Source organism: Pyrus communis, chromosome 11, assembly GCF_963583255.1.
Source record: "Pyrus communis chromosome 11, drPyrComm1.1, whole genome shotgun sequence".
Classification (NCBI taxonomy): Eukaryota; Viridiplantae; Streptophyta; class Magnoliopsida; order Rosales; family Rosaceae; genus Pyrus; species Pyrus communis.
The window spans coordinates 11,886,248-11,911,833 of NC_084813.1; the positions used below are offsets into that span (position 1 = coordinate 11,886,248).

Here is a 25,586-nt window from a genome sequence, read left to right on the forward strand (position 1 = left end):
CAACCAAGGAACGATCCATATTCTAACACCTATAATCCAGGTTGGAGAGACCACCCAAACTTCAAGTGGAGGGAGCCCCAACAACCACCACAACAAGGAGGCTTTAGACAACAACCCTCGGGTTTCTTCACTAAGCCATACGCACCCACACATTATCCACAACAATCTGCCCCAAATGCTTCAGGTACGTCCCTAGACAATGATACACTTCTTAAGTTACTAACTAATTTGTCTCAGGGGCAAGAAAATCAAGCCAAAGCCATGCAAAACCAAGATAAGAGGGTGGATCAATTGGAGAAACAAATTGGGCAGATTGTAGATTTTGTAGGGAAATTTCGTGATCAAGGCCAACTTCCTAGTTCTACCATTCCAAACCCAAAGGGAGGCTTCGAAAGTGCAAAGGCCATACTCTTGAGAAGTGGAAAAGAAGTCGGGGTTGGTCCTACACCATCACCATCAGGTCCTAACGAGGATGAAAAACTGAGAATTGAAGAGGAGGAGGCAAGCCAACCCACGGCAAAGGTGGAAACACCTTTGCCGCAAGCTTCTAGTGATCCAAAAATGTCCAATTTGTCCAAAAAGGGTAAGAATGTGTCAAATTCGGTTCCTACTAATGTTTTTCCTTCGAATGTGTCTTTTCCTAGTAGGTTCATGCAAACAAAGAAAGAAGAAGCCGAGAAGGACATCCTGGAGACATTTCGGAAAGTTCAAGTTAACATACCCTTCTTGGATGCAATCAAGCAAGTCCCGAGATACGCCAAGTTCTTAAAGGAGCTTTGCACCACTAGGAAGAGGATGTCGACCAAAGAGGTGGTAAAGGTAGGTGAAAATGTCTCCGCCATCTTGCAACGCAAATACCCCCCAAATGCAAAGATCCGGGTAGTTTTACCATTCCTTGTGTCATAGGTAACACTCGTTTTGAATCTGCCATGCTAGACCTAGGTGCCTCTATAAATGTCATGCCATATTCAATTTATGCATCTATGAACCTAGGAGTATTGAAAAATGATGGTGTGATCATACAATTGGCCGATAGATCTAATGCCTATCCAAAGGGAGTTTTGGAAGATGTGTTAGTGCAGGTAAATCATTTAATCGTTCCAGCGGACTTCTATGTGCTCGAGATGGATGAATTTGACCATGCTCCTTCCTTGCCAATCCTCCTTGGACGGCCATTCATGAAGACGGCTCGAACGAAGATTGATGTGTTTAATGGAACTTTGTCCATGGAATTTGATGGGGAAGTTGTTAATTTTAGTCTTTCTGATTCAATTAAGTATCCTAGTGAGGATCATTCATGTTTCTCCATTGACATAATTGACTCTTTGGCGCAGGGATACCTTGAAGAGTTGAACGCCGATGCACTTGAAAATGTCATTACACGAAGCATGGAACTCAAAACCAAGGGAGGAGGATTGTTGCTAGCCCACGGCACACACACTCCATTGCATGCCGTGCCTCCTAGTGAGGAATGCATTGAGTTGGTTGCTGCCCTGGAGTCATTGCCTAAGCACGATGGTAAGTTTTCTAACTTTGAGTCAATTCCCATTTCGACTAACAAGTTGCTTCCATCCATAATTCAGGCACCTACCCTTGATCTCAAACCACTACCTAGCCATTTGAAGTACATTTTCTTGGGGGAAGAGGAGACCTTACCTGCCATTATTTCTTCATCACTCACGGCACAAGAAGAAGAGAAACTAGTGCGTGTTTTGAAGGAGTACAAATCTGCCCTAGGTTGGACCTTGGCCGATATCAAAGGTATTAGTCCCACAACATGTATGCATCACATATTTCTTGAGGAGGGGGCCAAACCAACTAGAGAGGCTCAACGCCGTCTTAACCCTCCGATGATGGAAGTGGTGAAGAAGGAGATAATTAAACTCCTTGATTGTGGAGTAATCTACCCCATCTCCGATAGCCGATGGGTTTCACCTATCCAATGTGTTCCCAAGAAATCTGGAGTGACGGTTGTGGAGAATGCGGAGAATGAGCTTGTGCCCACCCGAATCATAACCGGTTGGCGTGTATGCATTGATTATAGGAAGATAAACGCCACCACAAGGAATGACCATTTCCCATTGCCGTTCCTAGATCAAATGCTCGAGAGGTTAGCGGGTCATTCATTTTATTGTTTTCTTGATGGATATTCTGGTTATAATCAAATTGTTATTGCCCCGAATGATCAAGAAAAGACCACTTTTACTTGTCCCTTTGGAACGTTTGCATATCGACGCATGCCATTCGGTTTGTGCAATGCTCCTGCCACGTTTCAAAGGTGTATGGTTAGCATATTTTCTGATTATGTTGAGAGAATTATTGAGATATTCATGGATGACTTTAGTGTGTTTGGTGATTCCTTTGATCATTGTTTAAATAATCTGACCTTAATTTTGAAACGTTGTGTTGAAACAAATCTTGTGCTTAATTGGGAAAAATGTCACTTCATGGTTAAGCAAGGTATTGTTCTAAGACATATTATTTCTGAAAAAGGCATTGAAGTGGATAAATCTAAGGTAGACCTTGTTCGTCACTTACCCTCTCCAACTTCGGTTAGAAAGGTTCATTCGTTTCTTGGTCACACAGGTTTTTATAGGCGTTTCATAAAGGATTTCTCCAAGATTGCGCAGCCACTATGCCGATTGCTTCAAAAAGAGGTGGTTTTCGAGTTTGATGATGCATGCTCCACGGCATTCAAGCACTTAAAGGAGGCTCTCACCACGGCACCAATCATCACTCCACCAGATTGGTCCATTCCCTTTGAGTTGATGTGTGATGCATCGGATTATGCCCTTGGAGCTGTTTTGGGCCAAAGGAAAAACAAACAGCCACATGTTATTTATTATGCTTCACGCACTTTAAATGATGCTTAATTGAATTATTCTACAACCGAAAAAGAACTTTTGGCAGTTGTATTTGCATTAGATAAGTTTAGATCATATCTAATTGGTACTAAAGTAATTGTTTTCACTGACCACGCAGCCTTGAAGTATCTTCTCACCAAAAAGGAGGCCAAACCAAGACTCATTCGTTGGATGCTCCTACTTCAAGAATTCGACATTGAAATTAGGGACAAGAAGGGATGTGAAAACGTGGTGGCTGACCACCTAAGTCGAATGGTGCGTGAAGAAGAGGACCTTCCCATTTTAGAAACGTTCCCGGATGAACAACTTCTGTCCATTGAGGTAAGTACCCCTTGGTATGCCGATTTGGTTAATTTTTTGGTGTCTAAGCAAGTTCCTAACACCTTAAGCAAGGCCCAACGTGATAAACTAAAAAAGGATGCACGTTTTTATGTTTGGGACGACCCTTATTTGTGGAAAATCTGCCCAGATTAGATTGTGCGTCGTTGTGTTCATGAATCTGAGTTTAATTCCATTTTGAGTTTTTGCCATACATATGCATGTGGTGGACACTTTGGCACACAACGCACAGCGTTTAAAGTTCTTGAAAGTGGTTTTTATTGGCCTACATTGTTTAGAGATGCTAGGGCTTTTTGCTTAACATGTGATCGATGTCAAAAGACAGGAAGTTTAGGCCAAAGAGACCAAATGCCGCAAACCCCAATCCTTGTTGTTGAAATCTTTGATGTTTGGGGTATTGATTTTATGGGTCCTTTCCCTATGTCTTTTGGTTTTACTTACATTTTACTTGCTGTTGATTATGTATCAAAGTGGGTGGAAGCTAAAGCCACCCGAACTAACGATTCTAGAGTTATTGCAGATTTTGTAAAATCTAACATTTTCTCTAGATTTGGGATGCCTCGAGTGCTCATAAGCGATGGTGGGTCTCATTTTTGCAACCGCACCATTGCGGCGTTGCTCAAGAAGTATAACGTGATGCATAAGGTTTCCACACCTTATCACCCCCAAACAAGTGGCCAAGCCGAAGTTTCAAATCGAGAAATAAAGAAAATCCTGGAAAAGACCGTTGGGCCGAATAGAAAAGATTGGAGCTTGCGTTTGGAGGATGCACTGTGGGCGTATCGAACGGCTTACAAAACGCCCATTGGTATGTCCCCATTTCGGCTAGTCTATGGAAAGCCATGTCATCTACCCGTGGAGCTTGAACACAAGGCACATTGGGCGGTCAAGACCTTCAATATGGATGTGGACACGGCTGGAAACCATAGGAAGCTACAATTGAGCGAGCTTGAAGAGATTAGGCATGAGGCGTATGAGAATGCCCGGATTTACAAAAAGAAGACCAAGGTCGTCCATGACAAGATGATTAGAGGCAAAACCTTCTCAATCGGGCAGAAAGTGTTGTTATTCAATTCCCGTCTTCGGTTATTCCCTTGTAAGTTACGTTCTAAGTGGGTTGGTCCATGATGCGAGATTTATGCGCACACAAATTAACCCTCTTTTTGTCAAATTGTAGTATATGTATAAGTAGGGATCGTTCTGGACCGGGGATTAGGAGGGATTGCAAATCACTTGGAAACTGACTCAAAAACGTAAAAACAATATAAAAAAAAACTAAACTAGACTCAAAGAATACAAAACTAAACTTTAAAACACTAAGACAAACCAAAGAATCAAAACGCTTAGAAACACAAAATAAATGTATTTCTAACTAATCTAACACTTTAAAATAAATGGGGGATTGGTTTTGACGAATTTAAATAAAATGCACAGATTCAAATTAAAACAGAATGCAAAAACGAAATTGATGAAATAAAATGATGAGAAACTAGTTAGAGGGTTCCTTATCCACATATGAACATAAGCATATAATTTGACTCCCAGTTATGACTTCAACAAACGATGAATGACAATGTTCCAAGTTAATTAGGTCCGCTTAAACTAACTTTCAGATTTCCCTAGATTCATTGGATTGAATGGGATACGCATTACAACCAAATTATTCTTAATCAAAGTCCCTAACCATGGAATACGCATGATAGAGACATTCAACAAAGATCATTAAGTTCAACGGAAATCATAAACATCGACTAGGCATTCATAACTATGGAATACGCATGTTAATCCCGCCTAGGGTTTACTAAACACAATCGTGACTAGCGATCTTTACTACTCATGAATATAAGTTCATAACGATTAGGTGAAATTCCCTTATATCCTAGCATCAAGTTTAGGCATGCAAATTAAGTGTCGACCCTCAACCCACATACATAAACAAGTTCTTAATCAAAACAGAAAAGTAACCCACATCTAAAGTTCATGAATTCATAACTGGAGTAAATCAAATCATAACCAACATATGTACATGGCTTCAAATTCGCCTCTAACTAAAAAGCAATTAGTTCTACATGTTTAACATGATTGAATAACAAGTTAAATTAAACATGAAAACAGAAATAAGAAAAGAAAGAACAAATGGATGGAAAGTTAGCTACGGGGTTCATCTCCACATATATTATACTTGCATAATAAAATGATTTCCAATTGCATTTCAATAAACCATGAAACTCAACGCCCCGGGTCAATTAGGTCCGCTTAAATTAACCGTCAAGTTTTCCTTAAGTTAATGAATTGGATGGGTTAGCGCAACGCAATTCACAACATTCTCCAAAAGTCCTTTACGTGAAAAGCACAATAAAGATACAATCAAAGATCATTAAGCATCATGAAAACTATAAGTGTTGACGAGGCATTCGTTACTATGGAATACGCATGAAACTTATGCCAAGAATTCATTTAACGCGATTGTTTATAAGCAACCTCCACTACTTGTGAATATAAGTTCGTAACTATTAGGTGAAACTCACTTATATTCTAGCGTCATATTCATGCATGAAAATTAAGCGCGCATTCTTAATAAACATTCATAAATAAGTTATCAATCAAACGGTTAAACAAATTGAATCCACAACTTATGAAACGCAATTAGAAGTAATCAAATCAAAATGCAAGCATAAATATATATTTCGAATCCCCCCCTAGCCAAGGGGGGGTTTAGTTCCTCATACAAAACAAAGAGAATTAAAATTAAACATTGAAATCAAAGAAACACCTAAACATTCCAACAACTCAAACTTGAATTGTATGAACGTTTAGGCCCTCTTCTCTTCCTCTTTATTGTAGCATAAGGTCTAAGGGATAGTTGGTTTGGGGGAATGGAAGTGTGGAATGGAGTGAGGAGTGATGGAAATGGAAAGATGGTTTTTGGATTCTAAGGGAGACTCACGGCTAAGAGAGAAAGGGATGTGTTTGTGGTGTGTTGTGTATGAAATGAGATGTCCATGAATGAATGAATGCAAGGGTATTTATAGGAGTAGTGGAGGGAACATATGGCTATGTCATTTGTAGGTGAAGTAGGTGGATGTTGTAGGTGAAGTAGGTGGATGTTGTAGGTGAAGTGGATGTTGTAGGTGAAGTAGGTGGATGTTGTAGGTGAAGTAGGTGGATGTTGTAGGTGAAGTGGATGTTGTAGGTGAAGTAGGTGGATGTTGTAGGTGAAGTAGGTGGATGATATGTTAAGTGATAAGTGATAAGTGATATGATATGTGGTTATGATAAGTGATAAGTGCATGTGGGTTAACTAATGAAGGAAATGCATGTGCAATGACAATGTGTTAGAATGGATGTGTGTTATGCATGGCATGATTGGGATTAGGAAAGGTTTAAATGTCCTAAAACTAAAGAGAACAAGGTTCCAACACTTTGGCTCCAATTAGGTCTTCAATTTCGTCCAACACTTTGGCTTCAAGCATAAGCTATCCGTCCTTAGCCCAAAAGTGCTCCAAAAGTCTCCAAAATGCATCTTTTTGCTCCTTTAGCCCTTTGGACCTACAAACACACGAAAATAGCTTAAAGTACTAAAATAACTAAAGAAACATAACGTAAATGTACGAGAACAAGCCATTTAAGTCGCATAAATATGCTCCTATCAGTCCATTTGTTATCACTAATGTTTTTGTGCATGGTGCAGTCCAAATACAAAGTTTGAAAACTGGACAAGAATTCAAGGTGAATGGCCATAGGTTGAAACCCTACTATGAGAACTTTGTTGAGCATGTTGTGGAGGAGATCTCATTGCATGCCGTGGGCTCCAATGGGGAATGAGCACACCATCGTCCGGCTGCAAGATGTTAAAGCAAGCGCTTCGTGGGAGGCAACCCATGCAATCACCAAGGAGAGGATGGCATTTACACTCCATAACCAGATTTGCGTCCCTAACCTCTTCTCTTTGTTATTTACATTCTGCCATGGTTAGTGTGTTTAGTTGCTGTTTGTGTGTTTACTTTTGTTTGGTGTGATTTTAGGCTTGACACGTTGAGGACAATGTTTGATTTAAGTGTGGGGGGGTAACTAATGTTGTTGATGCAAATTCGTGGGATTTTATCACCCATAACTTCCAATGTTGTTTTTAGTTGTTTTTAAGTGTTTTTAAGCCATTTCAGAGTGTTTTAGTGTGTGTTGACTTAAAAATCCGAAAAACCCATAAAAATTTGAAAAATTGTTTTAAAAAAAAAAAACCAAAAAGAGTTGTTTTTGTGTGTTTGTTTGTGTCGTAGGTTACCTTCCAACACAATGATGAGGATTTGGTTTTTAAGTGCATGATGGTTAAGGAAAGTTACAAACATGGATGGACGTTTGATATACTCTTTGGTTTATGCTTGGTTGTAGTTATAGTTTACAAATTCACATGTAATCACAAGGGAAAATTAGTTTTTGTAACATGCTTGAAGGAATGAACTCAAACTAACGCTACATCCCTGTGAGATTTGAGCCTAAACGTTATTTGGAGAGTAATAATCTGTGTATCATTGTTTTCTAAAGTCGTTGCATGATCTCATTATTCTTTGCTTGGTTACTACTTAGAAGGCGTTTCATCACTTAGTTCCAAATGCTAGAACTCATGCCCATTTCATTCAAAGCATGTTATTGAATTTCATAACACGTATTCAAGATGAAGTCGTGTAGTGACCACCATGAAAGCCAAATAGCCATGTGCCCTTCACTCATTTTGTGTTTAAGTTAACCCCATTGAGCCGTGTTAGCCCATGTTCTTTGTTATCCCATATCATCCTCACCTAGCCTAGATTAGGGCCATCCGTACCCTTGTTCTTGAAGCATAGTAAGCATGACTGAAAAGGAATTCCGTTTGATTAATGTGTTGCAGAAACTAAGTGTGGGGGAAGGATTATTGATGTGAGTTGTTGTGCCATAGGCACGGCTAGAAAAAAAAAGAATTTAAAAAAAAAAAAAAAAAAAAAAAAAAAAAGTTGTAAAGGAAAAAAATGTGAAAAAGAAGAAAGAAAGAAAAGGAGTTGAAAATAAGTGAGAACGAACTCACAAGTGTTGGTTGTTGAAGGAAGGGTCCAAAAAGTTGAATATGGCCCTAAGTTTTGTGTGACTTCCCCTTGGGTGTTCAAAGTTGATTTTTGCGTTCTAAAGGGAATTCTAAGTGCCTAATTCATTACTTTGCTCACTATTGCTTAAAGAACTTTTGTTTATCCCTATCTTTCCTTGTTAGCCAATACCCCAAGCCCCGTTACAACCCTTGACTTCTATCTTGAGTGTTGTGCATTTCAATTGTGGAGTTTGAATTTGGTGTGAGCATATGGTGTCACTGGTTCTCGCATCTAAGTAGTAGCATTCCATTCATGAGATCATATCTAAACATGTTTAATTACTCCAGAAATTGCTTTCTTTGTTATAACGTATGTGAGTACTAGTCTTTCATGTTTACATCAATCTTCTCACATATAACTATTGTAGGGTGTGTAGTCAGAAAATCTGAGTGGAAATTGAGTGCATAACTAGTGAGGAATTGAGGGAATTCTCTAAGGCATGTTACTACATTCAAAATGTGTTTTAATTGATTAAATGCGAACTAGTGAATGGTGACTATGATTAAGTATGTGCTCGAGGGGAAGGAAGACTAAAAGTTATGTAAGTAATGATCTTTGACATGTCATGTTTCATTGGAAATCCCTAAGGCAAACGTTGGAAGGTTTAGGTTATGTTTTGTTTGTTTTGTTTCGTCTTGTTTTCTTTAGTTGTTTTGTTTTGCTTGAGGACTAGCAAAAGCTAAGTGTGGGGGAATTTGATAGGAGCATATTCATGCGACTTAATTGGCTTGTTCTCGTGCATTTATGTTGTGTTTCCTTAGTTATTTTAGTGTTTAAAGTCACTTTTGTGTATTTTCAGATTATAAAGCCAAAGTGTGCAAGAAGATGCAAATTGGAGTCTTTTGGAGCAAAAGAGGAATGAATGAATTGAAGACTTGAAGAAAGATGGATTCCTACTTCAACAAGGATTCCTACTTGAAATAGGAAAGTTAACCCTAGGTTTCCCATTTTGGTAACCTTTCCTAATCTTAAACGTCCGTATTTTCCAGCCACTTTGAAGGCCTTGTAGGCACTTTAGGACACAAAACAAAGGCCCTAGCCCACTTTCAAACCTTTGCCGTGGGTTTCCCCTTCTTCCCTTCCTTTGCCGTGCAAGGGGAGGGGCAATTTTGTCCTAGGTTATGCACTTAAAACACATGCTCCTGCCTAAACTAAACCCTCAGCCGCACCTAAACCCTAACTCTTTTCTTGGCCGCACCTTTCCCTTTAATTTCTTAACTTAAACCTATTTCCCTTTAAAATAAAACCCTAGCCGCACCTATTAACCAATTTCCTTTTAATTTTCTGATTTGATTTCCCTAATTCTAGAAACCTTTGATTTAATTTTAGTTAATAAAAATAAGCTAGGGTTTTATTTTCTGAAACCCTATATAAACTAAAGCCTAGCCGCACCCTAGCATTCTCTATTATTCATTCTTTCATCATTCAGCCACCATCACCCTAATTCCCTCTCTGCCGCAGCCACCCCTCCATCTTCTCCCTTCAATCCGTAGCCTCCCATCCATTCCAGCCACCATTCCCAACCTCCATACACCTTCCACAACCCTTGCCGCAACCCTTTACCACTCTAAATCCATCCCTAAACCAAAATAACATCCAAAACCCCCCTAAACCCTCTCTACCGCAGTAAGGAGAAGAAGAAAGAGGAGCTTGACGCGCAGAAATTCAACGTGGAATTATTGGGCGTTTTAGGTGTAATCAATCTTTTGTTCTCTATGTTTAATTTCAATTTTGTTTCTCTTTCTGTGAACATGAGAGGCTAAATCCCTAGTTAGCTAGGGGGTGATTCAAAACCATGTTTATGCTTGCAATATAAATTGATTACCTTCAGTTGGAATTTCATGAGTTGTGGATTCAATTCGTTTAACTGCTTGATTGATAACTTATTTGTGTATGTTTATTGAGAGTGCACGCTTAGTTTTCATGCATGAATATGATGCTAGAATATAAGTGAGTTTCACCTAATAGTTACAATCTTATATTCACAAGTAGTGGAGGTCGCTTATAAACGATCGCGTTAAATGAATTCTTGGCACTAGTTTCATGCTCATCATAGTAACGAATGCCTCGTCAACACTTATAGTTTTCATATTGCTTAATGATCTTTGATTGTATCTTTATTGTGCTTTTCACGTAAAGGACTTTTGGAGAATGTTTTGAATTGTGTATGCGCTATCCCATCCAATTCATTAACTTAAGGAGAACTTGAAGGTTAATTTAAGCGAACCTAATTAACCCGGGGTGTTGAGTTTCATGATTCATCGAAAGACCAACTGAAAATCATCTTGTATGCAAGTGTGACATGTGTGGAGAAGAACCTTCTAGCTAGCATTCCATCCATATTTTCATCAAATTCGTATTTACATTATGTTTTTATTACAATCTGTGCACTTTGTTTAATTTCGTCAAAAACTAATTCCCCCTTTACTTTAGTGTTCAATTTAGTTAGAAAGTGTCTTAGTTTGTGTTTCTAAGTGTTTTGATTCAATTTACCACCCAAATTCGTCCAAATTAGTGTAAGTGCTCAAAACTGCCCAGATTGTATTTTTAAGGCAGTTTTGAGTGTTTTGGTGCTGTTTTGAGTCTTTTGGTTTGTTTTAGTGTTTTAAGTGTTTAGTTTTGCATTCTTTGAGGCTAGTTTAGTGTTTTAACCTTTGTTTTACGTTTTTGAGTCAGTTTTCAAGTGATTTAGCAATCCCTCCTAATCCCCGGTTTAGAACGATCCCTACTTATACATATACTACAATTGTCAAAAGAGGGTTTTAATTTGTGTGCTTATAAATTTCGCATCAAGCATGACTTAGAGGGAATTCCTTTTGTTCTACAATTTGCAGAAAAACAAGTTTGGGGGAAGTATTTTCGTGGGAATCTAGGGGGATGGATGATATGTGCCAAAGAAAAGAATAGGGCACGAAAGAAAAAAAAAAAAAAAAAGAAGAAAAAAAAAACGTGAAAATGACAAAAGGAAGTTAAAAAAAAAAGAAGAAAAGAAAGAAAAAAGAGTTGAAAATTAGTGAGAATGAACTCACAAGTGTTGATTGTTGAAGAAAGGGTCCAAAAGTTTGAGTTTGACCCTAAGTTTTATGTGAATCGTCCCTTAGTATTCAAAGTTGATTTTTGAATTCAAAAGTGAATTCTAAGTGTTTATTTCATTACTTTGCTTACTATTGCTTTAAGAACTTTTGTTTATCCTTACCTTTCTTTGTTAGCCAATACCTTAGCCCCGTTACCACCCTTTGACTTCGATCTTGATTGTTATGTGTTTCAATATGTGGAGTTTAAAATTGGTTTGAGCATATGGTATCCCTGGTTCTCGCGTCTAAGTAGTGGCATTCCGTTCATGAGATCATATACATATACATGTTAATAATTCCAAAAAGTGCCTTCTTTGATTATACATATGCGAGTATTAGTCTACATGTTTACATCAATCTTCTCTCATATACCTAGTGTAGGAAGTGTAGTTAGAAAATTTGTGTGAAAATAAAGAGTATATCTAGTGAGGAATTGAGGGAATTCTCTAAGGCATGTTACTACATTCAAAATCATGTTTTAATTGATTAAATGCGAGCTAGTGAGTGGTGACTATGGTTAAGTATATGCTAAACGGTAGGGATAGCTAAAATCTATGGGAGTAGTGATTTTTAACATGTCATGTTGCATTGGAAATCCCTGAGGTGAATGTTGGAAGGTTTAGATTGTGTTTTGTTTGTTTTATTTATTTCATTTTGCTCGAGGACTAGCAAAAGCTAAGTGTGGGGGAATTTGATAGGAGTATATTTATGCTACTTAGTTATGTTGTTTCCTTGCATTTAGTTACTTAATTACTATCTATTTTAGTCTTTTAAGCTATTTTCGTATGTTTTTAGGTCCTAATGGCAAAAGGAGCAAGAAAGTGCATTTTGAGGCTAAATGGAGCAGTTTTGGGCATGGATTGGATAGCTTAACCATGGAGCAAAGAGGATGGACGAAATTGAAGTCAAGAAGGTGATGTGAAATATATAAGCACACAAATTAAACCCTCTTTTTGACAATTGTAGTATAGATATAAGTAAGGATCGTTCTAGGCCGGGGATTAGGAGGGATTGCTAATCTAATGAAAATTGACTCAAAGATGTGAAAATATGTTTTAAGTCACTTTAAATGACCTCACAAGACTCTTACTAACTTATATGACCAAAAACAAACTTTAAAGACTCAAATCAACTTAAAACAACTAAAAAGACTCAATTTAGACTCTAGGACTTAATTTGGACTAAAATACACTTGGTTTTGACTCTAAAGACTCAAAAAGACTCTTTTGGACAGATTTGGAACAAATAAGAAAGGGGGTTTTGATTTTGGACGAATTTAAAAGAAAACAAGTAACTTAAAACTTTAAAACAGATTTTAGACGAATTTCAGAAAAACTAATGGATGATGGGATAGCCAAGGGATACTTCTCCACACATGATACTTTCTAACATAAATTGATTTCCAGTTGCTTTTCCGATAAACCATGAACCTCAACACCCCAGATTAACCGTGACATCACTAATTAACCCTCAGATTTCCCTTAAGTTAGTGGATTGGATGACATCATACGACAACCCAAAGCATTCTTCAAAACGTCCCCTACATGACATCATAATAGAGATACGGTCAAAGATCATTACGTCCAATAGAAATCATAAGTATTGACAAAGCACTTGTAACTATGACATCATGATACGCATGCTAGGAATTTACTTAACATGATTGTGAAAACAACCTTAACTACTTGTGAATATAAGTTTGTAACGATTATGTGAAACACTCTTATATTCTAGCCCCAAATTCAAGCATGCAAATTAAGTAGGCCTCCCTAATAAACATACAAGAATAAGTTATCCATCAAATGGTTAAGCAAATTGCGTTCATGACTTATGAAATCACAACTGGACTTAATCAACTCATATTATAAATGTAATCATGGTTTCAAAGCATCCCTAGGCTAAAACGAGTTTAGCCTCTCATGTTCATGACAAAACAAAGCAATATAGATTTAAACATTGAAAATAAAAGATAGATTACACCTAAAAACGTCCAACACTCCAACTCGAATGCACAAACGCCCAAGGCTTGGTCTTCCTTCTCCTCTTCCTTGCTAAGTCACGGCACAAGGTCTATGGTGGGTTTGTGGATGATTTTCTGGGTTTTGGATGGATTTAGGTATGTATGGTGGTGCGGCAAGGGTTGATGGTGGTGTATGGAGGTTGGGATGGATGTATGGAAGTAGGGGAATGATGGATGGGTGGGTGCAAGGTCACGGCAAAGGGTTGATTTCTGAAGGAATGTATGAATGTTGTGTGAAGGGGTGGTGAACTAAATGGTGCGGCAAGGCTGCTTATATAGGCTAGTTTGGCACACTTAGTGTAGGAAAAGGATTGCCTAATCCCATTGGAAAAAGGTTAACTCAAGGCAGAAATCAAGTGGGATTTGGAATAGGGAATTCGGCTAGGATTTAGGGATTCTAGAAGGTTTTGGTGCGGCACATGAATAGGGCTGAGATGAGGTTTCTAGAAGGGAAGGTTTAGGGCAGATTCCTAAACCTAAAGGGTCAAGGATACATGATATTTGTGTAGGAAAAGGATTGCAATTCCTAAACCTACAAGGAATGGAGTTCTTGCGGCAATTGAGTGGATAAGGCTTCTAGAAACTGAATTATGTGCTTAAATGTGTAGTTAATTCCCTATTATTAGCTAGGAATAAGTCCTAACCTGATTTGGATAGGAGAGAATAGGATAATGTTAGAGATAGGATAGGATAAGATAAGGTTTGGATAAGGTTGGATAAGGTTCCTTGTTTCTTGCTTCTTCCTTCTCTTCATTGGAGTAGAACTTCTTCCACCAGATTTGTAGCCTTTCCTAGCTCTTCTTGTCTTCAATTTCGTCCATCCTCTTTGCTCCTATGTTAAGCTATCCAATCCATGCCCAAAAATGCTCCAAATAGCCTCAAAATGCACTTTATTGCTCCCTTTGCCATTAGAACCTACAAACAAACGAAAATGGCTTAAAATACTAAAACAACTATGAATTAACAACATAAATGCATGAAAACAAGCTAAGTAAGTCGCCTAAATATGCTCCTATCAGAAGGGCTAGCAAAGGCTACAAATCTGGAGAAAGAAGTCCAAATGCAAAGAAGATAAGGAAATAGCAAGAAATAAGGAACCTTATCCAAATTTCCTTATCTTATCCAAACCTTATCCAACCTTATCTTATCTTATCCTATCCTAATCTTTTCCTACCTTAATTCCAACTTCAAAGAGGACTCATTTTCACATTAAATCACCTAAATATCAAGTTCTAGAAGCCCTATTTTCGTGCATTAAGTTTATGCCATATGTAACCCTTCTAGAAGTTCTAGAATCTGCCACAAGGACCATTCCTTGTCCTCCTTGGAATCTTATTGAAAGTATCCTTGTTCTTTGGTGATTTGGAGTCCTAATTCCTCTCCTTTTCAGCCCAAATTCGTGCCTTCCCTTCACCCTATAAATACATGATGCCACAACACTCAAAAACCACCACCGTCTACCCCAAATTCACACCACACCATCCACCACACCTTAGGAGCCTAAATTCACACAAATCCCCATTGTGCCCAGCAAGGAAGGAAGGAGGAGCCACCTGGAGTGTTTCTAGGTGTATTCTATCTTTGTTTTTAATGTTTAAGTTTAATTATCTTTGTTTTGCGAACATGAGGAGCTAAACTTGTTTTAGCTAGAGGAGACTTTGAAACCATGATTATATTTGCAATATGAATTGATTACTTTCAGTTGTGATTTCTTAAATCATGAATACAATTTACTTAACTGTTTGATTAAGAACTTATTCTTATGTGTTGATTAAGAGGGCCTGCTTAGTTTGTATGCATGAATTTGATGCTAAAATATAAGGGAGTTTCACCTAATCGTTATGAACTTATATTTATAAGTAGTGGAGGTTGCTAGTCACGATCGTGTTAAGTAAATTCCTGGCAGGAGTATCATGTTGTTCATAGTTACGAATGCCTTGTCAAGGCTTATGATTTTCAAAAAGCTTAATGATCTTTGATTGTATCTCTATTATGCTGTTTATGTTGGGAACTATTGAAGAATGATTTGGTTGCCGATGCGTATTCCATCCAATTCAATGACTTAAGGAAAACCTGAGGGTTAATTAGTGCTGTTCACGGTTAATCTGGGGTGTTGAGATTCATGGTTTATTGGAAAAGCAACTGGAAATCAATTTGTATGCAAGTGTGTCATGTGTGGAGAAGGACCCTCTAGCTAGCTTATCACCCATATTTTTCCCTAATTTCGTCCAAAGTTGTTAGAGCCTTTAAATCTATTTGTTTTTACTTTAATTTCATCCAAATCAATCTCCCCTTTAATTAAGTGTGTTAGATTAGTTAGAAACATGTTCAAATCTGTCCAATTTAGTGTTTTGAGTCTTAATAGTCTAAAATTCGTCCAAATAAGTTCTTAGAGTCTGTTTCGTGTCAATTTAATTTAGTTTGTGTGTTTTGAGTCTTTTTAGTGTGTTTTGAGTCATATAAGTCTAGTTAAGTGTTTTTAAGTTTTGTTTTGTGTTTTTAAGTCAGTTTAGAGTAGATTAGCATCCCTTCTAATCCCCGGCCAAAAACGATCCCTACTTTCATATACTACAATCATAGGGTTTTAATTTGAGTGTTAGAATATTTCACATCACAAACCCTAGAATATTTCACATCACAAACCCTAGACCTAATTCTGATTTCCCTAGGGTTTTGCCATGCATCATATATATATAAACACTTATGCCGCACCAAAGGAAGGGAGAACTTAGAGAGAAAATCAGAAAATTGAGTGTGTGCCGCAACCTTGGTAGAAGAAGGAAGGGAGAAGCCTTTGTGCTGTGCCTATGCCCAAGCCTTTGGGAGTGTTGGAGCGTCTCTGGGGTGTCTTCTATCCTTGTTTTAGTTTTACAGTTATGTTGATTTCGATGTTAATTTCTGCAATCATGTGTAACTAAGTTTTTTTGAGTTAGAGGTGAATTCAAGGCCATGGACATATGTTTTATATGAATTGATTTCCTCCAGTTTTTATTTCTTGAATTGTGAATGCAATTAGTGATGTCACGGTTAATCTGGGGTGTTGAGGTTCATGGTTTATCGAAAAAGCAATTGGAAATCAATTTGTATTCGAATGTGTCATGTGTGGCAAAAAATCCTCTAGCTAGCTAATCATCCATAGTTTTTCCCAAATTCGTCCAATTCTTGTTTAAGTCTTTTAGTTACTTGTTTTTTATTCTAAATTCATCAGAAACCCAATCCCATTTACTTTGTTGAGTCAAATATGTCCTGTTGTGTGTTTTTAAGTGTTTTGAGTCAAAACCAATTCTATTTTCGTTCAAATTGAGTCCTAGAGTCTAGTTTGAGTCTAATTGTTTGTTTTGAGTCTTTTGAGTTTGTTTTGGGTCGTATAAGTTTAGTTAAGAGTCTTTGAGTTTGTTTAAGTGTTTTAAGCATATTTTTGTATCTTTGAGTCAGTTTTCATTAGATTAGCAATCCCTCCTAATCCCCGGCCTAGAACGATCCCTACTTATATCTTTACTACAATTGTCAAAAAAAAGGTTTAATTTGAGTGTTATTATTTATCACATCAAATTTTTGGCGCCATTGCTGGGGATTAGCAACTTTGCTAATCCCCCATTGTTTCTTTTTGTTTCTTTTTCATATATTTTGTTTTAGTTACTGACCTTATGTTCTTCTCTCGTTTGTAGGTACTAGTCTATGACTCTTAGTTCTCAACCTGTTCGTGCAAACGTCTTGGACTTTGACGAAGATTTTGAGCACACTTTAAGAAGGAAGAGGAAGGAGCCAGAACTTCACCCATCAAGTTCTAGCTTGGCATCTAACTTTGAGGAAGGAGAACAACCCATGACAAGGGAGGAAGAAGAGGTACAAGTCATGGTAGCGGACAATCGTAAAATCAAGGAGCTTTCCACCTCGCGAATGGACAATGTCGCACCATTATGCATCCAATACCAAAGGCCAACTCAAGATAAGATCGATGAATTTGAATTGAAGTCTAGTTTGTTGCACCACATCCCAAAGTTCCATGGGCTGTCCATGGAGGATCCAAACAAGCATTTATAAGAGTTCGAGGTGGTGTGTTTAAGCATGACTCCAATCAATGTTGATAGCAATATTTTGAAAATGAAGGCCTTTCCATTCTCTCTATTGGAAAAGGCTAAAGATTGGTTATACGAAGTAGCACCCGGAACGGTCACTTCTTGGGAAGGCATGAAGAGGGCGTTTCTAGAGAAATTCTTCCCTACTTCAAGAGTCATTCTCTTGAGGAAGAAAATTAGTGGAATCCAACAAAGCCAAGGAGAGACTTTTCTGGCATACTATAAGCATTTCAAGGCCCTTGTTGCATCATATCCTTAACATCAAATGAAGGAGGAGCTTCTACTTCAATATTTCTATGAAGGCCTTTTTCCAATTGAAAGGCAAATGCTCGATGCTCCGGCAGGAGGTGCATTGGTGGACAAAACTCCTATGGCAGCCAAGACCCTAATTGCAAACCGTGCTTTAAATGCACAACAATACGAAGGAATTGGGCAAAGAGACCCCCTACGGCAGCAAGTACATAAGGTAAGTTCCCAATCCAACATTAAATCTAAATTAGCTAATCTTACTTCTATTGTGTCTTAGATGGCCAAAGGAATGAGGATACAAGGACCAATTGTATGTGGCGTATGTTCTATCCAAGGACATCCTTCTGAAAAATGTCCTCAATTGATTAAGAATGGGGGATAGGAGATTATGAATGCTATTGGATTCCCAAGCCAAAATCAGCCACGGAATGATCCATATTCCAATACATACAATTCGGGTTGGAGAGATCATCCCAATTTCAAGTGGAGGGAGCCTCAACAACCTCAACAACAAGGAGGATTTAGGCAACAACCCCCGAGGTTTTACACCAAACCATACGCCCCAAATCAGCCCAAACACAACCTGCCCAAAACAATCAAGGTACGTCTTTGGATAATGATACACTTATTAAGTTACTTACCAATTTGTCTCAGGGGTAAGATAATCAAAACAAAGCAATGCAAAATCAAGACAAAAAGGTGGACCACTTGGAGAAACAAATTGGGCAGATAGCGGAGTTTGTAGGACAATTCTGAGACCAAGGCAAGCTCCTTAGCTCTACCATTGTCAATCCAAAGAGAGGATTCGAATTTGCCAAAGCAATCACATTGAGGAGTGGAAAAGATGTTGGCACTAATCCAACACCATCCAAATCAAGCCTTAATGAAGATGAAAAGCTGCAATTGGAAGAAGAGGAGCCAAGCAAAGCCACGGTAAAGGTAGAAACACCCTTGCCGCAGCCACTTAGGGACCCCAATGCATCCAATTCATCTAATTCGCCCAATATAGGTAAGTTGGGTTCAAATTCGATTAATTCTAACCCCATTCCACCCAATGTACAAGTCAATATTCCGTTCCTCGATGCCATCAAGCAAGTTCCCAAATATGCCAAATTCTTGAAGGAACTTTACACCACAAGGAAGAGGGTTTCAAATAAAGAGGTGGTTAGGGTAAGTGAAAACGTTTCCGCTGTTTTACAAAGAAAGTTACCTCCAAAGTGCAAAGATCCAGGTAGCTTTACAATCCCTTGCATTATTGGCCAAACTAAGTTTGAACATGCTATGTTAGACTTAAGAGCTTTAATTAACGTCATGCCATACTCTACTTATGCATCCATGCACCTTGGAGAATTGAAAAACGATGGTGTGATTATTCAATTGGCCGATCGATCTAATGCCTACCCAAAGAGAGTTTTGGAAGATGTTTTAGTGTAGGTTAATAACTTGATCTTCTCGGCGGATTTCTATGTTCTTAAGATGGAAGAAACCACCCATTCCACATCCTTGCCGCTCCTTCTTGGGAGGCCATTCATGAGGACGGCTCGCACCAAGATCGATGTGTTTAAAGGAACTTTAATGATGGAATTTGATGGGGAAGTTATTGATTTTAATATTTTTGAAACCATGAGATTTCCTAATGATGATCATTCATGTTTCTCTATTGATATCTTTGATTCATTGGCGCAGGAACATCTTGATCAATTGCATGAGGATGCACTTGAAACGGTCCTTACAAGTGGAATAGGATTGACAAATCAAAAGGTAGTACCCATAGCACCCCACGGCACCAATCTGGAATTCTATGCCGTGCCTCTTTATGATGATGTAATTGAGATGGTGGCTGCCCTACAGTCATTGCCACGGCTCAATGGTAAGTCCTCAATCCCAATTTCAACTAACAATTAGCTTCCTTCCATAATGCAGCCACCTACCCTTGAGCTTAAACCGTTACCAAAGCATTTGAAGTATGTTTTCTTGGGCAAACAAGAGACATTGCCCGTCATAGTGGCCTCCTTACTCACGGCACAAGAAGAGGACAAGTTGGTGAGGGTTCTAAAGGAGCACAAAACAGCCATTGGGTGGACTTTGGCCGGTATCAAGGGAATAAGCCCTACTACATGCATGCACCGAATACTTATGGAAGAGGGAGCTAAACCATCTAGAGAAGCTCAACACCGACTCAACCCTCCAATGATGGAAGTCGTGAAGAAGAAGATTATCAAACTCCTTGATTGTGGCGTTATCTATCCCATCTCGGATAGTTGTTGGGTTTCCCCAGTCCAAGTAGTTCCAAAGAAGTCCGGAGTCACAATGGTGAAGAATGAAGAGAATGAGCTTGTGCCCACATGCATCCAAACAGGTTGGAGAGTTTGCATTGATTATAGGAAGCTAAACGTCACTACAAGGAAATATCACTTCCCTTTGCCATTTATTGATCAAATGCTTGAAAGGTTAGCCGGTCATTGTTTTTATTGTTTTCTTGATGGTTATTCGAGATATAATCAAATTGTCATAGCTCCAGATGATCAAGAAATGACCACTTTTAATTGTCCATTTGGTACTTTTGCTTATCGTCATATGCCATTTGGTTTGTGTAATGCACCAGCCACCTTCCAAAGATGTATGGTAAGTATATTTTCTGATTATGTTGAGAAGATTATTGAGGTATTCATGGACTAATTTAGTGTGTTTGGTGACTCATTTGATGATTGTTTGCATAATCTCACTTTAATCGTGAAAAGATGCTTGGAAACTGATGTGATAAATAATAACACTCAAATTAAACCCTCATTTTGACAATTGTAGTAAAGATATAAGTAGGGATTGTTCTAGGCCGGGGATTAGGAGGGATTGCCAATGACTCTTAACTATGCTTAAAAACACTTTAACAAACTCAAAGAATGTTAACTAAACTTATATAATTCAAAACAAACTCAAAAGACTCAAAACAACACAAAACAATCAATTAGACTCAAACTAGACATTAAGACTCAATTTGGACGAAAATAAAATTGGTTTTGACTCAAAATACTTAAAAACACACAATAGGACAGATTTGAGTCAACAAAGTAAAGGGGATTGGGTTTTTGACGAATTTAAAACAAAAACAAGTAACTAAAAGACTTAAGTAAGATTTGGACTAATTTGGAAAAAACTATGGATGATTAACTAGCTAGAGGATTCTTTTCCACACATGATACATTCAAACACAAATTGATTTCCAGTTGCTTTTTCGATAAACCATGAACCTCAACACCCCAGATTAACCGTGACATCACTAATTAACCCGCAGATTCTCCTTTAGTTATTGGATTGGATGACATCATACAACAACCCAAAGCATTCTTCAAAAGTTCCCTACATGATATCATAATAGAGATACAATCAAAGATCATTACATTCTATGAAAATCATAAGTATTGACAAAGCACTTGAAACTATGACATCATGATACTCATGCTAGGAATTTACTTAACATGATTGTGAAAACAACCTTAACTACTTATGAATATAATTTTGTAACGATTATGTGAAACTCCCTTATATTCTAGCACCAAATTCAAGCATGCAAATTAAGTAGGCCTCCCTAATCAACATACAAGAATAAGTTATCCATCAAACGGTTAAGTAAATTGCATTCACAATTTATGAAATCACAACTGGAATTAATCAATTCATATCATAAACATAATCATGGTTTCAAAGTCTCCCCAAGCTAAAACGAGTTTAGCCTCTCATGTTCACAACAAAACAAAGAAAACTCGAATTAAACATTGAAAACAAAAGATAGATTACACCTAAAAACGTTCCAACACTCCAACTTGAATGCAAAAACGTCCAAGGCTTCTTCTTCTCCTCTTCTTCCTTGCTATGCTGCGGCACAAGAGTTTTTGGGTGATTTTGGATGTATTTCTGGGTTAAGAATGGATTTTGGTTGGTAGGGGGGTGCAGGAAGGTATTGATGTGATAAAAGATAGCACTCAAATTAAACCCTCTTTTTGACAAATGCAGTATAGATATAAGTAGGGATCGTTCTAGGCCGGGGATTAGGAGGGATTGCTAACCTAATGAAAATCGATTCAAAGATGTGAAAAATAAGCTTTTAAACCACTTCAAATAAACTCAAAAGACTCTTAACTAACTTATATGACTCAAACAGATTTTAAAGACTCAAAACAACTCAAAACAACCAAAAAGACTCAATTTAGACCTTAGGACTTAATTTGGACGAAAATACAATTAGTTTTGACTCAAAAGACTCTAAAACACACTTTTGGACAGATTTGGAACAAGTAAGAAAGGGGATTTGTTTTTGGACGAAATTAAAAGAAAACAAGTAGCTTAAAACTTAAAACAGATTTTTGGACGAATTTAAGTAAAACCAATGGATGATGAACTAGCCAAGGGATACTTCTCCACACATGATACATTCAAACATAAGTTGATTTCCAGTTGCTTTTCCGATAAACCATGAACCTCAATACCCCAGATTAACCGTGACATCACAAATTAACCCTCAGATTTCCCTTAAGTTATTGAATTGGATGACATCATACGACAACCCAAAGCATTCTTCAAAAGTCCCCTACATGACATCATAATAGAGATACAATCAAAGATCATTATATTCAATGGAAATCATAAGTATTGACAAAGCACTTGAAACTATGACATCATGATACTCATGCTAGGAATTTACTTAACATGATTGTGAAAACAACCGTAATTACTTGTGAATATAAGTTTGTAACGATTATGTGAAACACCCTTATATTCTAGCACCAAATTCAAGCATGCAAATTAAGTAGGCCTCCCTAATCAACATACAAGAATAAGTTATCCATCAAACGGTTAAGTAAATTGCATCCACAATTTATGAAATCACAACTGGAATTTATCAACTTATATTATAAACGTAATCATGGCTTTAAAGCATCCCTAGGCTAAAACGAGTTTAGCCTCTCATGTTCATAACAAAACAAAGGAGAATAGAATTAAACATTGAAATAAAAGATAGATTACACCTAAAAACGTCCAACACTCCAACTTGAATGCATAAACGTCCAAGGCTTCGTCTTCCTTCTCCTTCTCCTTGCTAAGTCACGGCACAAGGTCTAGGGTGGTTTTATGGATGATTTTCTGGGTTTTGAATAGATTTAGGAAGGTATGGTGGTGCGGCAAGGGTTGTGGGTGGTGTATGGAGGTTGGGATGAAGGTTTGGAAGTAGGGGAATGGTGGAAATTTGGATGGGAAGCTGCGGCAAAGGATGGATGTGTTTGTGAATGAAGGCAGGTTGTATGGAAGAGGGATTAAGTCCATAAGGGTGCGGCATAAGGGTATTTATAAGGAAGAAAGAACCCTAAGGCTTTATTTCTTAGTTTAGGAAAGGAATTAACTCTAAATCTTTCAAGAATAGGAAACACAAAATCAGAAATTGAAGGGAATAGGAAGGTGACTTGCGGCAAAGGTTTGTAAGAAAGGGAATGTCATTTATTTTCTGAAATTAGGCAAGGACTTAGGAATATAAAAAGGGTATGTGAGTTATGGCTGAGTTTGGTATGAAAAAGGAAGGTGTTTAAGTAGTTAGAATAGGGAACAAGGCCCTTCCTTGCACGGCAAGGAAGGGAAACATAAAGGGGACACATGACAATGACTTAAGGTTGCAAGGGATATTGTTTTGTGACCTAGAATAGGTAGGAGCCTTTGATATTGCTAAAACATGGAGTCTTTAAGGATTAGAAAAAGGTTGAACCAAAATAGGAAACCTTGGCTTAACTTTCCTACTTCAAGTAGGAAACCTTCTTTGACTAGGATTCCTCATTTGATTAGGAATCCTCTTGTGATTAGGAATCCTCACTCCATTAGGTCTTCAATTTCGTCCATTCCTTTTGCTCCAAACATAAGCTATCCATTCCAAGTCCAATTTTGCTTCCTTAGCCATATGAACCTAAAAACACACGAAAATGGCTTAAACTACTAAAACAACTATGAATTAACAATATAAATGCACAAAAACAAGCTAAGTAAGTCGCCTAAATATGCTCCTATCAAATTCCCCCACACTTAGCTTTTGCTAGTCCTCGAGCAAAACAAAAAGAAACAAAAAGAACACAACCAAAACACATTCTAATCCTTCCAACATGTACCTCAGGGATTTCCAACGAACATGACACAATAAAGAACATCATTCCCACGGTTTTTAGCTTTCTTTACACTTCAACAAACACTTAATCATAGTTACCACATATTAGTTCACATTTAATCAACTAAAACAATGTTTTGAATGTAGTAACATGCCTTAGAGAATTCCCTCAATTCCTCACTAGAATGCACTCTATTTTCACACAAATTTTCTAACTCCATTCCCTACACTAGGTATATGTGAGAAGATTGATGTAAATATGAAGACTAACACTCACATATGTTATATCAAAGAAAGCATTTTCTGGATTTACAACAATGGCATGTTTATGATCTCATGAATGGAATGCTACTACTTAGAACGAGAACCAGTGATTCCATATGCTCATACCAAATTCAAACTCCACATATTGAATACATAACATCAAGATAGAAGTTGAGGGTTGTAACGGGGCTAAGGGTATTGGCTAACAAAGAAAGGTAAAGGATAACAAAGGTTCTTAAAGCAATAGGAAGCAAAGTAATGAAATTGACACTTAAACTCACTTTTAATGGCAGAAATCAACTTTTAAACACAAGGGAAAATTCATGCAACATTTAGGGTCAAATTCACTCTTTTGGACCCTTCCTTCAATAACCAACACTTGTGAGAGCATTCTCACTTATTTTTCAACTTTTTTCCTTCTTTTTCAACACTTTTCTATTTCCTTTTTATTTTTCCACGAATTTGTTTTTTCTTTATTTCATTCTTTTGCCGTGCCTTATCATCTTCCCCCACACTCATTTTCTGCAATATATTGATCAAAGGGAGTTCATTCTAAGTCGTACTTCACTATCCTTTAAGAACAAAGGTATGGAAAGTCCTAATCTAGGCTAGGTAAGGATAATGTGGCTAACAAAGAAAATAGGCTTGAAAAGGCTCAAAAGGGGTAATCCTACAATACATGTGAAAAGGGATAGGCTTTTTGGCTTTGGCTTGACTAACAACTTCATCTTATTGTATGTTATGCAATCAATATCATGCTTTGAATGAAATGGGCATGAGTTCTAGTATTTGGAACTATAATGAAATGCATTCCAAGTAGCAACCAAGCAAAGAATAATGAGATCATGCAACGACTTTAGAAAACAAGAAATCACATATTATACTCTCCAAAGAACGTTATAGGCTCAAGTCTCTCAAGGATGTAGCTTTAGTTTGAGTTTCTTCCTTCAAGCATGTTACAAAAACTGATTTTCTCTTTGTAATTACATGTGAATTCATAAGCTATAACCATAACCAAGCATAAACCAAAGCATAAATCAACTTCCAGCCATGTTTACAACATTTTTTAATAGTCATGACATGAAAAACCAAATCCTCATCATTGTGTTGGAAGGTACCCTAGGACACAAACAAACACACAAAAACAACTTTAAAATAACTCTTTTGGGGTTTTTCAAAACTATTTTGCAATTTTTTTTGTAAATTTTCGTATTTTCTGATTGAAACACATAAAAACACTTGAAAACATACTAAAAACACTTCAAAACAGTGAGAAACAACATTATAAGTGATAGGTGATAAAATCCCACGAAAATCATGTAAAAACATGCAAAAACAACTTGTTTACCCCCCCCCCCCCCCACACTTAAATCAAACGTTGTCCTCAATGTTTCAAACAAAAACACACATTCAAACAAACATTATAAACTAACTAACA

General features: G+C 37.5%; 1 protein-coding gene across 1 annotated transcript; it reads left to right on the forward strand.

Annotated features, from left to right (window-relative positions):
• The first annotated feature begins 261 nt into the window (after positions 1 to 261).
• Positions 262 to 19,647, forward strand: LOC137709015 (uncharacterized). The gene is made up of 7 exons (XM_068448160.1): positions 262 to 603; positions 1,335 to 1,694; positions 2,142 to 2,398; positions 2,969 to 3,025; positions 3,401 to 4,267; positions 17,815 to 17,959; positions 19,429 to 19,647. The coding sequence occupies exons 1-7, from the start codon at positions 262 to 264 to the stop codon at positions 19,645 to 19,647; spliced, it is 2,247 nt and encodes a 748-aa protein (XP_068304261.1).
• Positions 19,648 to 25,586: the final 5,939 nt, after the last annotated feature.